This window comes from Pundamilia nyererei, unplaced genomic scaffold, assembly GCF_000239375.1.
Source record: "Pundamilia nyererei isolate P.nyererei 1_Seehausen unplaced genomic scaffold, PunNye1.0 scaffold00074, whole genome shotgun sequence".
Lineage (NCBI taxonomy): Eukaryota > Metazoa > Chordata > Actinopteri > Cichliformes > Cichlidae > Pundamilia > Pundamilia nyererei.
In genome coordinates, this window is record NW_005187475.1 from 831,158 (window position 1) to 847,527 (window position 16,370).

At 37.5% G+C, this 16,370-nt stretch overlaps 1 protein-coding gene across 1 annotated transcript in view; it reads right to left on the minus strand.

Moving 5' to 3' along the window:
• The window catches only part of LOC102207610 (exostosin-1-like), a 56,593-nt gene that overhangs the window by 11,242 nt on the left and 28,981 nt on the right, over positions 1-16,370 (minus strand). The window contains exon 8 of the mRNA XM_013911880.1: positions 5,863-5,952. Within this exon, the coding sequence (XP_013767334.1) occupies positions 5,863-5,952 (90 nt within the window). The remainder of the gene's footprint in view (positions 1-5,862; positions 5,953-16,370) is intronic.

A 16,370-nucleotide genomic window follows, 5' to 3' on the forward strand; every position in this document is an offset into this window, starting at 1 on the left:
GTGTGTGTGTGTGTGTGTGTGTGTGTGTGTGTGTGTGTGTGTGTGTGTGTGTGTGTGTGTGTGTGTGTGTGTGTGTGTGTAATTCATACTGATGGATTCTACAAAGCCAAAATTGATCTGAAAAGTCGAGGGTCAATCCAGCAATAGATCTGCTACAAATCTCTCCTGACATTTGGGTTTAACATGTCCAGTCTTATAAGATGAAAAGGTGTCGCATCAGATTTTAGAGCCCCTATCTCCTCTCAGTGTTTTCAATGCTTTGGTTGTTGAAAAGTTGTGTCTGGTTTTATTTATTTATTTTCCTCTCCATGACGCAATGCCACTGCAGTGCTTTCACTGTCAACCTCCACCTGTCTTCAGGATGATAAAACTCAGGAAAATGTGTCGTAAACTGATCTTGTATCCAGCAGGTTTGGAGTGCTGTGGCGTTGATGAAGTTTTACCAGCAGTCTCAGTGTGATCCAAGATAGCCAGCTGGGTTTTAAGGTCTGCAGTTTGGGGCTAAAGGGAGCTATAGCAGTTTTGTATTTTGCAGCGTTTTAAGACTGTAGCCATTCTCACCAAGTAGTCTCAGTGCTGTGAGGTTATGTCTCATCTTTGCGACTCCAAAAGTATCTTTCATTGATTGCTTAAAGGTTCTTCTATAGATTGCAAAGGTTAAGCATTTGGCGTTCAGTGCTGCATGCCAGCACTACAGTCTATTATAGCTTCTACATACAAACATCAGCTGAATCTCCAAACAGTTAAATTAAATTAAAGTTAAATTATTAAATATGCAGCTCCAATATCAAGACATATTCTCTTCAAGGTAAAGGTTTATAATTTACATGTGTATGCGGAGCACACCAGGCTTCCTTGGTTCAAAGGGAAGTTAGGGTAGACTGAATTTGTGCTCCAGATTTTTTTTCAGCAAATGTCCAAATGGTAAATGTTAGGGCCCCAGTCACAGAAGCCTAGAGACCAACTGGTGACCATTTGGCCACGGTTCACCCCAAACCAGTTGCAAGCGTTGAGTGGCTGGATGTTGCTTGTTGTCCCTATGTGAAATATACTGTATTTCAGTATTGCACCAAAAACCACATTGTGATGCCTTTGGTCATGAGCAGATTGCCTCTTTGTGACCAGTTTCACTCATGAACCTCCAACTTCATCAACCAGTAGAGGACTACACATTTTTCCCTAGTGACCAGAAGTTGGCAGGGGGCTGCAGACTGGTCTCTAGGCCTGTGTGACTGAGGCTTTGAAGTAATTTGGAAGATGCATGAGAAAAGCCAAAGGAGGACGTAGGGATCGATAGAGGGGTTAAAAAAATGTTTGATATGATCCAAGAATATGTTGTCTTATTTTATCAAAACTGTTTCAAAAACTTACTACAAAGCACTTAATTTAAAGGACCCTTTTATGTACTTTAGAGAACCATGCACACAGAAGGAAACTAACAGTGAGACCAGAGACCCACAGAGTGTCAGTGAAAATGCAGGGATTTGAAGTGATGAAGAATTCAAATTTAAACTAATATGGGGTTTCCTTGCTTGCTGTTCTGGATTAGAAACACACCAGGTTTTAGATGCCTCTAAATTGGCTTCATTTTTCTTGAACACCACATGCATCTTTTATAAAGTGCTTTAGACACAAGATTTAAACCACTCACAGGTGAAGTAAATAACACTCATTATCTTGGCATAACCCATGTTCAGCTGGCTTGCTGTGTTCATATAGACCTTTGACACAACTAAGCAGTGATGCAGACCCTGAAAGACATTCAGAAATCACTTGAAGGTGGAAGAATTCAGATTTTGATTGGCAGGATTTCCCACACTGTCAGTCCAATATCGAGCATGCTGAAGCCGGGGGCCTCAAAGTGACACTTTCAACTCATCCAATCAATCAATAGGTAAGAAATATGAACTTAATGGGAGAAAATACCCTAAATGAAATGAGATAGCGTCAATGAGCAAAAGAAAGCCATAGAGGTCAATCATTATCTTTTCTATGAATTCATGATTTGTTTAAAAGTGTGTACTGAAAACCTTGAATACTAATGAAAATAATAAGTGCTCTGAAACATGTTCAAACCCGGAGACAACCTTTAAATGAAATGAGGATCAAGATTCTGCCACTGCTGTTGTAACACAATTTCCATATCTATCATATAGAAAATGTCTTCCAAAGGGCATAATTCAGCAGCATGCTTGGCTGCCCAATGAGAGACAAAAGCTTTGTCAGGTCGTATCCCCTTCTCTAATCTCTCTTCATGGAATAATCATACATTTAATGAGCTGAAACAATGTAATTATGAAATTGGCACAGCCATTCTTCTGCTGAGGTATTGTAATATGAAAAGTCCTATTAAAAGTGTAATGTTCTCTCTTGCACATTTTTAGTGAATTGACATATTCCATCTCCTTTCAATAAAGCCTCTCACCATGTTAAAAGGGCAATTAGAGCTATGGGTTAGTAAGCACAGCAAAGATTCACTTCACTTCCTCTCTTATTCACTAGTTCTCTCCCTGACATTTTCTCCCTCCTCTCGTTTCATAAAACAAGCCGTGTGCTCATAAAAGTTTAGTTGTAGAAACTTGCTCATATTGCTGTGCCTGAAATTGTGGTGCTATAAAGTGTAATTGCGATCCCGTTTGCGTAGAAAAGGTGAACATTGACTTGCTCCGATCAATAAAACATCTTAGAGTTTAAAGATATATTCGATCTCTAGGGCTCATTGGGCCTCACAATCTATTATGGATTGCATCTTTCATTCGCTGAAGATCTGCAGAGAAAGAAACAAGGCAGCTACTTGTAATGGCTCTTAAAGCAGGAGCACTAATTTAGCATCACAGATGAGCTGCTTGTGACCGTATTGCTGCCGTGAAGGTAAGGAAACTTTGTGACTTGGGTCATACTTGTCTGTATTTGTCTATCTGGACATTCAAGCAAATGACTGTATGTTTGATAACATTATAGTTCATATGATTTCAGAAAACTTTCAACAGCTTTTACTTGTAAATAATGTTTTTCAATTGAAATGTATAGAATTCTTTAATAGAAAATGTACTATGAAGGCTGTTTTCTTAAAAAAGCTTTCTATACCATGAATTAGAAGCACCGTACTTCACACATTTCCACTCTCTATTACACATTCCTTATACTGTGCAGGGGATTGTTCATGTATCACCTCTAGATTTATACTACGGATGAAGTTAATACAAATATTTAAATAGCCATTAAATCTTTTTTTTTTTTTAGTTTTAAAGTCTACCACTAGAAGGCTGCAGTACTGCAATTAAGGCTGTTAGTCAGCCTCCAAAAATATATATAATATAAAAAATAAATATAAATGGCTACAGCCTTCAACAATTCAGAAAACTACACAGAAATCAAATTCGGGGTAAACTTTACCAGGTAAAGTTAGCATGGAACAAATCTACCACAACTGTGCATAATGTTTTTATTTTTGAATGGTTTAAAGTGAATTTTGCCTCCAAGTGTCACAAGTATCTAGACGGTTCTAGCCCTAAAAAAATGACAATAAAATATGTTGACAGTATTTTCTGATTTGTAGTACTATGCAAATCTTTTTTTCCTTCCTGTTTTTATTTTAAAGTAATTAAACCAATATCAGAGGAATGATTTTTGTTTTTTTTGTTTGTTTGTTTCTTAAGCCACAAAATCTAAACGTTTTTGAAAGAAAAGCCCACAATGCAGTGCTATCCGTCATGGTCGTGAGAACCAACATCAAAAGAGCTTTGAATGCCCTTCAAGTCTCGAGAACTGTGTGCCTCTGCAATGTTCATATTTCAGTGGTTTTGCTAAGCCCCACTTGGCTCACTAACTCTGCTACAATATTTTAAAAAGGTGGATTATTAACATTATTTCCTCCCTTGACAGAGCTTCAAACAATTCTCTGGTTTCTAATTTGTTCTAAAACAGTACAAAAGTGTTCCTCATCCTTGTTTTTAAGTAACAAGTGAGACTTTAATCAAAGAACTTTTTCCCCTTTCTAGCCTGTATTTTCTTTCACATTTTAACACTGCTCACATTATTCCTTTCTCTCACCTTTTCACTGGGTTAATTTCAATTACAAGAATACAAATTGAACGAGTTCCACAGTAATTTAGTAAAGGCAGGATCTCAGTTTGTGGCGTCTGTAATCAGAACTCTTTGCTATCCGATTCTGCTGCCATGTTAGACTTCCTACTCGTCTCGCTTAGTTTTTAATCATCCTTTAAAGGCAAAACACATTTTCCACCTTAAGTTCAGTGGCCATGGTGCTGTTTTGTAGAGTGAGGCGTTTCATTTATAATGAATAGTATTCATGACTCTTCGAGAACAGACTGTTTCATTTCAAAGAGGACCAATAATGTGTTAAGAAATCGTCACCTTTTACCACTGACTGCCATAAAACCATGCAGATCACATCAAGCTGTAAAAAAACATTTTTATACACAATTATAGTATTCAAGTATTCATTTCTATCAAAGTTGAGTAAATTGTAGGGATGAACACAATTTGTGTAAATCTCTGCTTTTGCCAACTTGCTCAGCAGCTTTTAAAATGTTTCACAAAGGCGGTTTATTAAATTTGGGAAAGTCTGCATATTAGGAGCCCCAGGCAAGGTTACTTGAGTTTGCATTACTTTTACCAAAGCCACTGATTAATCCTCATTGTCAAACTATTTTCTACAGTGGCCCTGAGAGCTAAATGAACTGCAACTTGAAGTGAGCTGTAAACCAAAAGTAGAAACACGCTGAAACAAACAGGATCTACATTTTCCCGTGGTGTCAAATAATAAAGCTTTTTTCTGAATTATCTTGCTTTTAAAATTTGCAGATGTCTTCTCAAGCTGCAGCAAGTGCAGCTGTCAGGTCAACTGTACTTTGTTTTTGTAAACTATATTGACAAATGTACTGGGACACCTACACATTTCACCTACAGGAGCTGTATGGCCATGGAAAGTCATGCCAAGCTACACCATTTTTGGGCTGGAGTTAAAGCCAGAGGAGATTTGAAACTCTGCAGTTATTGAGTCAGCAAAGCTCTGGTGACTTTCAAGCACTATGCACCTCAGCACTTGCAACCCCGCTCTTTAACTTTACATGCTCTGAGATGCTGTGGTTCCTAAACACTTCAACTTTTCAATAATACAACTTACAGCTGATTGTAGAATAGCATAACCTGACTTCTTGCAAAGATTGCATTCTATTGCAGTACCACACCTTCACTAATGTTTGCAAAAAGCAGACTGCAAGAGCTTGAATTTATATACCTGTGGTAATGGAAAGTATAAACACCTGAATTCCAAGGTAAAGAAATAGCTAAATAATTTTGTCCACATAGTGTAACTTGAAAAGTGAATAATAGAAGATATACAATAAATCTGACAGCTCTATATTCTTCACCATGATTGTCAGCTAATCATTGAAACTGTGACATTGCTCTTATTAGCCAAAGATTAAGGTTTAGATTTTTTAGTTTTTAATGTCTTCACATTTTTAAAATGCTAAATGAGTGAATGCTAGCTTAAGTCAGTTCAGTCAAATAATTTTGTAAAAGCAGACATTGTAACTGCTTTAATTACCTCCGTCTCAAATTAAAGACCAGTTTTCACTAAATATCTTTGAAAGTCATTGTTTAGGCTGAGAGTAAGAAAAAGGAATAGTTCTTCCATGTGTTTTTGCACAGCTATGTTGAAGTGGCTTCTTTACTAACTTGGGATCTGAGGCTGATATCAGTGTTTGGTAACAATGTGCCTTGGGAGCATCGCTGTCTCACCTCATTTTGTTGATAAAGCACCAGTATCTCAGTTCACCTGTATGTAAAACTTCAGTGTAGTCTCAGTTGGTTGATCAACTATCGTTAACTCACCTCATTGGTTGAGAGAACAGAGTCTTCATCCAGACTGAGGACTGCGTCGGTGATGATGGCGTCATGGGGGAAAAAACGACTGCTCATCGTCTACAGGCAGAGAGAGAGGAAATAATTTGCACTACTGTTAACTGACAAACTTTAAGGAGTCTGAGCTTTTTTAGGGATCAAAGAAACCTATAATACACATTATGTATTTTAAAGGTATAGAGTTGGTATAGCAATATAAAGAAATCTATAAAAAATAAAGGAAAAATAGTTTCACCACCCCAACCCCCAACTGTGTGTTTTATCATTCACTGTGCTCACTTAATAGGTTTTGTTTGAGTTCTGATCAATTCAGTGCCTAACAGAAAGCATGCAACAGGCCCTGATCCATTAGCCCAAAGATCGCTGCTGCTGATGTTATTGACTCATAATTAACTTGTGAATTATTTAACTGTTTGTGAGGAAAAGTAACAAGGGCATAAGTAATTGGTGAAAAATAGGTTCAGTTGAGGTTTCAAACAACCTGCTCCCGGGCTCAGCACTCAGGATCTTTCAAAATCAGTTATCTTAAATGTGAGTGGGTAGCAAAGAACGAACAAGTCAGTATGATGAACCTCAGACAAAGCATGTAATTTATACATTCACTGGCCACTTCATTAGTTGCACTTCTTTAACAGTCCCAACTCATTTATGCATGTAAGCATGGTCCAAAAAATCAAAATGAGCAACAGAATGATGAATTACTCGTACGTGGCATGGTTGCTGGTGCCAGACAGGCTGATCTTAATACTTCAGGCAGTGCTGAAAATGTCCCTACGGTGATTTAGCACACAAACATCTCTAGGGTTTACAGAGAAGGGTCTGAAAAACAAAAATATCAACTGAGTGGCAGTTCTCTGGGTGAAACTGCCTTGTTGATCTCGGAGGTCACTACAAGGTCATTACAACCAATTTATGCAGAAGAGCATCTCTGATCACATGGCACCCCTAAACTTGAAGCAGATGGGCTACGAAAAGCAGAAGATCACAGGTTTGATGGTGAAGGTGTAATTGTGAGGGATATATTTTCTTGCCACACTTTGGGCACCTTACTGCCACTTGGGATGTCATCCAATGGAGGATTAAGATTATGTTTTAGCTGCAAATAAATCTGTAGCAACGGTTATGATCTCAAAATGGTCCAAAATCACTATAAGGAATGTTTCCAGCACTTAGTTGAATATATGCCATGAAGAAGGCACAAAGTGGCTGTTTGAGTGTATACAATATTCTCAACAAAAATAGTTAAATCCATAATATTAGCTCTGTAGCAACATATAGCGAGAAAATATATTTTTGCTTCATCTTTAACTCACCCAGAAAGATTATCTTTTCGACTGGAATTATCTAAAATGTGGTTGTGTAAAATTTGCAACCCTTACAGCTTCCTTTCAATTATTTCAAGATTTTATGTCACTGAAATGAAGTGTCATGCCACAGTGGTGATGTTTTACATGGATTCATGACCTAAAAAAGAAAAGTAAATTAAATTTACACCCCCAGGGGTAACATTAAGAGGCTTATTTTGTCAAGTAAGACCACAAATCTCCACAAGCTTAATGTCTACTTCCATTTCAGCCTAATGATCTGACGGATGCTGAGATGAAATTTATTAGGAAATTAAGCGTAACATCAAATGAATTTCAACACAAATCCCCGACATTCTTTCAAGTATTTGAGAATGCCACATCAAATTCTGCATTAAATCACTGCTTAAAGAAAGAACTCCTGGCAGAAAATGTGTTTTTCTTTGGATGGTTGCCCTATAATAAGGAGACATGTACCTTATTCAGTCAGGACAGTGTTCGCATTAGCCAACAGCTTCTCAATTTCCTCAGGAAAAGCCACATGGCAGTGAAACAAGTTGCTAAATTAACCACAAAAGCATGCCCGACAATCTGCTGCATTTTCCAGACTTAGTGGTGGGAATGTATTAAATCAAAGTTGCATGCACACATTTACATAGTCAATGTGCATATAAATAGGCATGACAGTCTAATCTTGCATACAGTCTTTACATTTTTTCTTCACTACATTTCCAGCATCTGAAGGACATCATTTTCAAAATTTATTGCTTATTTTATCATCATTTTTCTTCTTTCTTCTTTCACTAAATTAGAAATATATTTCTTACACACACACACACACACACACACACACACACACACACACACACACACACACACACACACACACATGCACATATTATGAATCGTCCTGGAAATCAACATTAACATATGCCAAAGCATGCCAAACAGAAACCAAAACCCTCACAGTCATAAACCAAGATGAGAACACAAATAAAAGTACAAAACTGAAAACACTGGGTCAATGACCCAGGTACCCTAACACAGTCAGACAAGCCTGGAAACTAGTTATGACCGCCTGTCTATGTTGGTCACTAGAAAAATGGGCTGGTAACTGGTTGCTGGAGGTTGCTTGCTGGGTGAAATAATTCGTAAAGGGCTCCACCACCACCTATGTGATTGTTACAACTTAAATAAGTGTGACACAAAGCAGAAATGGAGAATGTTCACCTTCAAAGTAAAGGTTGTGCCTTATTGCTGCAACCACCACATTTCAAAAAGGAAAGCTTCTACTTTCACTTTTACACTTTTCACAGTTTTACTACAGCTTGGATAGTAGTTTGTGAGAGTTTGAAGCCAAGCTGGTGTCTTCCAAACAAAGTACTGGTGACCAATACAGCCTGCTAGCGACCTGCGCAATCTCAACGACATTTGTGTTGCAGCATCATATGTCTCTTTGTAGCCAATTTCAGCTAGTCCCACTAAAAAGCTACAGCAACCATTAGCCAGCTACAATTTTTCACTAGTAACTGGTGATTGCCATAGAATGATTGGGGCCTAAAACATGATTTAGAAAGATTAACACAGTAAATCTACTTTTTACATCTTAGCATTCACTGTATTTTACCATAGTTTTGTGTATAGTGCCCTCTATGCATCTATATAAAGACTTTATAAAAGTTTCTTTGGGCTGAAAATTGTCCAACTTAAGCTCAACTTAAACTTGCTTAAAACACAAAACAGTACCCTTCAGCAGTAGACATCGGTATTGGCACTAGCCCTCAAAACCTCTTACTGGCTAAAATTTACCACCCTTCCATCACACAACCATGCTTCCCTGTGGCTAGTGTCAATGCTTTTCTGCCTCTAGACAGAGATTAGATCCCACTTAAATCTCGGGCAATTCAGTGGTCTGAACTTTATCTTTGTTGCTCTCGTTCCACTCATTTCCTCTCTTTATGTTTGCCATGACTTCTGTTACATAAAGGATAGTCTTTGGAGATGTCTTTTCTGATTCTATGCCATTGATATATCAAGAAGTTTCTAAGTTAAAGTTAAAGGTCAAAGACCATGTGGGTATCTGAAAGATGATCATAACCTATCAACAGCCATTTTCTCTCATGATGAATAGTTTACTTGAAAAACAATAGTTATATTTGTAGTTTAAGAAGAGTTATACTATTGGTAATGAAGACTTTAATAAATCCCTCATCCCCATATCCAAACAATATTTCTGGTTATTTGCAATTTCGAACTGCAATAATATGCTAACAATGACTGTTTTTTTTACAATGTCATTACAATAATTTAAACAATAGGACTCAAAAGTACAAAGCTTTTCAAGGTTGTCAATAGTCAAGGTCAATAGTGTGTGAATGGGTGAATGACTGGATGTGTAAAGTGCTTTGGGGTCCTTAAGGACTAGTAAAGCGCTATACAAATACAGGCCATATACCATATATAATAAAGTCAAAGTCAAAGTCAGCTGAGTATTGTGCAGTAAAAAAGGGGAAAAAACAGCCATGTGCTAGTCAAGTGTTTGCGCTGACACTGACATAAATGAGGTTAAAAAGCCACTAAACTATAATTTAAATGAAAGAGAAATGTAATTACTTCTGTAATTAATTACCTCTGCCTGTAGTGATAAAGCCAAAGAAAAAAAGGCCCCAACAACAGGCCTTAACAGAAGCCATTTTGACATGGCATTGCAGGGCAAAATTAATAACATCAATTATGGCCCTGTTCCATTTACATGGGCCAAGATGTGACACACTTAATAGAATGTGCCCATAATTAATTTAAACAATTATGCCTGTGTTTACCCTGCTATGACAATCAAAAAAGGCTCACAGTTTCCTACTTCTCAGCATACCGTTGTTGTAATTTGATGACTCTCAACTTTACGATTCTTATGGAAAACGAGTTGAGTCACATTGAGTCGACCCGAGTAGGTACTAATTTAGTTCCCTCTTACCACTATCACAAACCTTTGGAAACTCCTCATAATAAACCCACAACAACAGTAGAAAATGAAGTTGGGAGTTTTTGTTGAACTGATAGAGACCAAAAGTATCGTGACCTCTGTACAATGACAGCACTTGTTATTTTGGCTCTATGATAAGACAGATAGATGTCTTGTTTTCTGGAGATTTGATGTAGTAGAAGATTTATAAAACTATGCTACATTACACCTTCATTATTGAAACATGCCTGCTGTCACATGTGTGTTCACCAACTCTCTGATATCAAGTGATATTCCATAATAAATATAGCTATATTTATATTGTCATTATTTTTGCACACGCTGGTCTGATAAATCCTGGAACACCACCCACACTGGAAAAAAAATCCTCAGTAATGGCTCAGGGACAAAGAGCACAGGGCATTTACCTGGCCTTCATAACCTCCAGGTACCAAACCCGCTTGAGCAGAAGCTGTAGATGAAGCCAAATCCATGGTGGCGTCACCTCACAACAGGACTCAAAGGACCCAATATTCTAGTCCCAGACTGCACCAGAGGATGAGAGCATGTGTCCATGCCTCACAATAAATACTTTTTGTGCAGTTTTTGATCACTTTGAACACTTCTATTTTATGCTCCTTCACTGTAATTTAAATGCACAACTAAGAAATGAGGACCAATTTTCAAGATGAACTTATAAACATAAAATTCATTGCTTGAAGGCAGGAGAGGTGATATTAAGAGTACATCGATAAAGCTGTAGTCAACATATAACCAGCAGCAGAGGGGAGTATATTGACCACTTCTTTGATCATATTGATTTGTCTGTCATAAATGCTTATCAAGGAGGTCTAATGACGAGGAGCCACTTGTTTCTGATCAATCAGTAATTTTCTCTTTAAGCATATTGCAGTGCTTAACTAGTTGGTGAGTAAACAAAACAAAGACAATAATTTGCAGAAACGACTTAAAGAACTACTTTTCCTAAGTCATCTGACCTTAATCCCATTGATCATTTATGAGCGACACTTGGACACTCAGAGAGCAGAGAATTTCTGATGTCACATGTTGTCACAAGTCAACATGGCCTACCGTACAGCACATAATTGTGGAATTCATGCAGTGAAAATCAACTGAATTATAATCAAACCCAAAATGAAAGCATGACTGTCAATAGTGGTCTCTGACCTTTGGACGCCATGTTAACATATAGCAATAACATTTCCTACAAACTGCTGTCATGGAAGCAAATTTGGATGCACACTGTACTGCCAAAAGTATTTAATCGTCTCCCTTCACATTCTTATGAACTTAAGTAACATCCCGTTCTTAGTCCATATGGTTTAATATGATGTTGCTTCACCATTTGCAGATATAAGAGTTTCAATTATTCTTTGCTTTCCACAATGTGGTTTTGTTCACCCCACCCCCTTACTTTAGTGTTACCAGTAACACGTTTTTAGTTTTAACAGCTCTTAAATTAACATAACAAACATTTTTCATCACCAAATTCAGTTAAGTGGGTCGTTCAGTGGGTCTTTCATTTATTTGCTCATTCAGTGGGCCAAACGGGGTGGAGGTGGATTCAGAATCAGAATCAGAATCAGAAAGGGTTTTATTGCCAAATGTTGAGCGGGTTTACAACATTAGGAAATTGCTGCGGTGCTTCAGTGCAAACATACTGTTATAAATACTGTTATTATTCCCATTCATTTCCTATGGCAGTCACCTTTGACTGGAAACACCACAGAGTCTCTGGTCAAACAAAGTTTATTAAAACTCTCAAAATTCAGTGAAAGAGGTGCTCATCACTTTTTTATATATTCAAGTGCATAGTGTGGAGGATGTCATAAGGCCTTGAGGCAATCAGATGTAAAACACCATATTTTAATTTGTAAATCGGTCAGATTTGACCTGAATAAGCAAGGTTGTGTTCATGTCAATTTCTGGTGCAGCACTTTCTTTGCAACCAATCTTACCCAACTACAGCCAGTAAATTCCAGCAAAAACTTGCCAACTGGTCAAGAAATACATATTTTTTCCATAGTAACCATAGTTTCCCAGTTGGTTGTTGACCAGTCCCAAATCTATGACGGTCTACTTAAATTTTATTAAAATGAGCTCATTTAAGTATGAGAACTTCTCAGAAATAATCAAGTAAATTAAAGAGTCGTTTGAATACTTACTGAAAGGTGACTCTGAACGTACTTGAGAAAAAATAACACTGAAGGTAAGCGCAGGACAGAGGTTGAGGATAGAGAGAGAGAGAGAGACTGAAGGAGAGAGGGGAAGTAAAAGCTTGTAGATGGAGTGCATCCACTCAGCATTACAGAGTAGATACACTCATAACCAACAGCAAATTACTCTGCTGCTGTGCTCTGCTGAGGCAAATGACAAACTTTCTCTCTCTCTATGTGTGTGTGTATTGTTGCTACAGAGGGAGCAAACACAGCGTGCACTTGGAAGGAAATACTGTGAAGAGCATCTGTCTGGGCTGCATGACAATATACCACATGTCTAATTATAGGACCACACATACACATGGTCGCTGAGATGCGTTTTACTGTCACCAGCGGAGACATTGTTCTTTCATTTCAAGAGGGAGACGTTTACATGAAAACAAACAGAAGCAATTAGATGACTAAGAGATTGACATAGAGAGAGAAACATGCTGGCATGTATGGAGGCTTCATTTAGTAAGTGAGTATCTGACTGAGTGCATTTTAAGAAGCTCAGTTGGTTAAAGTATTTAGAAAATGTGACATTTTTCTTCTGTTTATTAAATATACCGTAACAACTATGAGTTTTTACAGCATGTATATGTAGATAGAGGCAGAGTACAACCCAGTAATATTGCAAATGAGAACAAACGAAACAAAGTCACACTCTTGGCTTTGCTCTAATATCTAACAATCAAAGCTCACACTGCTTCAAATTTATCATTAAGAGTCTATTTAAACTTGAAATAGCACTGGATTAGAATTTAGTTGACAAAGGAAAAGAGCATTATACATCATTCCCTCCCTCTGCTGCATGATCATAGGACTTCAGGTAGGATTAAATGAAAATATACTCAATATCTGCTTTTAATTAAACCTAGAACTTGGTGTGGAAAACAGATACAATGAGGTTCATTCATGTTTCTCTTTTTTTTTCATTCCAAGGACATTACAGTGGTGTTAATGAGAGAAGGGAGACCTTTTTCACTCTTTCTTTACATATTTTATCCTTCTAATCAAGTGATTAAAGCAGGCTACATATAAAAGACAGACTTAGACTGACATCACTTACCCCGTCTTTAACTGATGACGTATGAACCCTGCTTCCAGGTCCAAACTGCTCTGTGTTTATTAAAGGTGTTGTGTTTTTAACGTTTTAATGTTTTGTATCTTGTTCTGTTACATCTGAACAAGCCCCTAAAAACAGTCAGTGATCACTGTCGGCCTCTTTCGGTTTTTATTACCACTGTTCATTTTGAAGCTCAGTTTTTAAAACCTTACGTGTAACTACAGCCCAGCCCATGCAGCAGTATATTAATGACTAACCTCATACTGTGGATGGATTATCTCAGTTGTTCTCCTGACTGAAGTTTTGTCCGTTTACAGCATCCTGCCATGAAATTGCATTTGTCCCTAACCGTTGGGAACCCTCACGTTAACTTTTATCAAGTGGAAAAAGGTTAACGTTCACCCTCCAGCTTCACTGTGTTTATGTTATTCTAACATAGCTGTGTCGCTAGTGATCAACCAGCTAGCCAAACTTCAGTAACCCTACAAAAGTCACTGCTGTTTAGTTTTCTGTCTTCGTTTATGTTGGAAGTGATAGCAGAGCTGTACATTTAAAAATTTCAGAAATCTCTCAGTCAGAACATGGTATATTATGATAAACTAGTGAGCTAACTCCCTGCTAACTTCAAACTCCATTAAATTTAATAAATTCTTTTTTCGTGGCTGCCTGGATGTTAAAGTTAATTGTTACACCTGGTAAAGCAGCAATGCTGATCGTTTTATTAAAGATGAAAGACTTTAGACAGTTTGAAACTCTCAGTGATGCCACAGAGTTTGTTTGACTTTGGGACCTGAAGCGGAGTTTGGACCCAACACAGGCAGCTGTAGCCGTCTGCTGAAAGGAGTCAGTGAACTGGAGCTGAGCAGACACTGTGTTTGTGCTGTTGGCACTTTTTGGAGCATTTTAATGGCATTGCCTGAAAAATGATATGAGTTGCTGTTTGCTACAGTCTGTTTAACAAGTTTGTGTTTCATTTTTTGTGTTTGAAAATGTAATATTTTGTCAGTCTGTTATTTAGTACTAATTAGCAGGTAGTTGTTTCTGTGTTTTCACCCATATGCCAATGTTGAGGCTTCAAAATGCAGATTCACAAACCAACATTACAATGTCACAGTGGCAATATTCATTTTTTACATGTTTTACAGGGCTATGAGGCTTTAAACAAGGGACTTGTAATTAATATGGACCCAATAAATGTGGCAGGATTTGATTTAACACTATGTCAACCCAGCCTAAAAACTACAATCTACAATTACATCATTTTGGGTTTGATATTTTTAGATTAAGAGTCCCAGTCTCTGATTACAGTTCAGAACAAAAAGCTTGAAAGCTTGAAAAGAAAGCGACTCGAGTTTTTCTAGGTTTTGAAGATCCATGAGACGTCTTCACATTCTTCAGCTCTTGGGTGGTCTGCTGGGGTTTATTATGTGTGAATATCCCTCAGTTGTTCCAGAACTGAAGAAGCACAAACAAAATAAAACAAACAAACAAAACAAACCCACTCTGAAAACATGTGGTGTGCTTTAAAACACAATGCAACCACATGCTTATTTATTTCCAATCAAAACTATAACCTTTTCTTAATTTTAAACAAGTGCTATGAGTGCCAAAGCAAAATTGATATAAACGAACAGTGTGTCTGAGGTTGTTTTTCTTCCAGAACAGGAAGAAATGCAATAATTTTATACCAAGCGATATATTTTATCGCTTTCCTGTTGTTCAACAAGGAAATGAGTGAGCTTTTAACACTACCAGATGTGAAGAAACCAGCAGGACATAATCAGGACCAAAGTGACATCCACACATTCCTGTAGAGTGTAAATCAGCAACAGTAACTGAAAACATCTGTGATGTAAATCAGGGTCTTTAAAACCCATCTGACTAAACCAATTCAAAAGTCTGTAATGCATTATTATTAGTAGTAGTATATGTAGTGTGAGAAAGACTGCTTGCTTTAGTGTTAGGAGCAGCAGTCTTATGGTCACTAATAATGGTGATATGTAGTCATTTCATACTCGCTGTAGGGTAGATGGTTGGTGTATTTCAGCTTCACTGAGCCATAATCCTGACCCACTCTTGTATTTATTTTGCTGTTAATATAATAACAATATATAAGACTGAGAACATCTGGCATCCCCAGAGGTATTTTGCTGCATTTACTGAATCATTAATCATGGACCGAGACTCTAAACAGAGCAAAATTCCTCGCTGCAAAACACTAAACACATATTAAAGACTCATTTTTAAAATCAGAGACTATTGTTGCAATGAGAGTGTATTTGGTCTACAGCAACGTTTAAGTAATGCTTCTAAAGTTCTCCAATGATTCCAGCAGAACATTCCATCGTTAACCATACAGGTGTAGAATTATCTTGTGATTTGTGGTGATCAAGTTTTTCATTCATTTAAAAGTGAATGATATCTTTTCCAAGAATCTTCATCATCTTAAAGATGTCGAAGAAGCTCCGTTAAGCAATTATTTTGGTGTTCCTCCACCTCCAAAGAAATGTCAGAAGGAGTCCAAACCGCAAAAGAAGCGCATATTATCAGAAAAGTGGTTGCAGGAGGTGAGCTGGCTTCAAACAAATGATGAACGCACAGAGATCTGGTGCAGAATATGCCGTGAAAATCCCACTCTAGCGGACAAAAGCAGTGCCTTTTATATGTCTGTGAAGGTTCTCAGTCATCCAGGTCATCGCAGTCAAAGGAGCTTGCAAAGAAAAGCGTCTGGACTTCTTTAACCCTTGTGTGGTGTTCGTATTTTTGTTACTCAGCCAGTGTTCATGGGTCTGGTGGACCCGCTAGAGTTTTGGCTTTCCAAACTAACACTATCAAACAATTTTATGTTAAATTACTCAACAGATGTTTACTTCATCCCAATTACAAGACATATGAACAGCAAACATGGTTAATTTTTTCCCTTT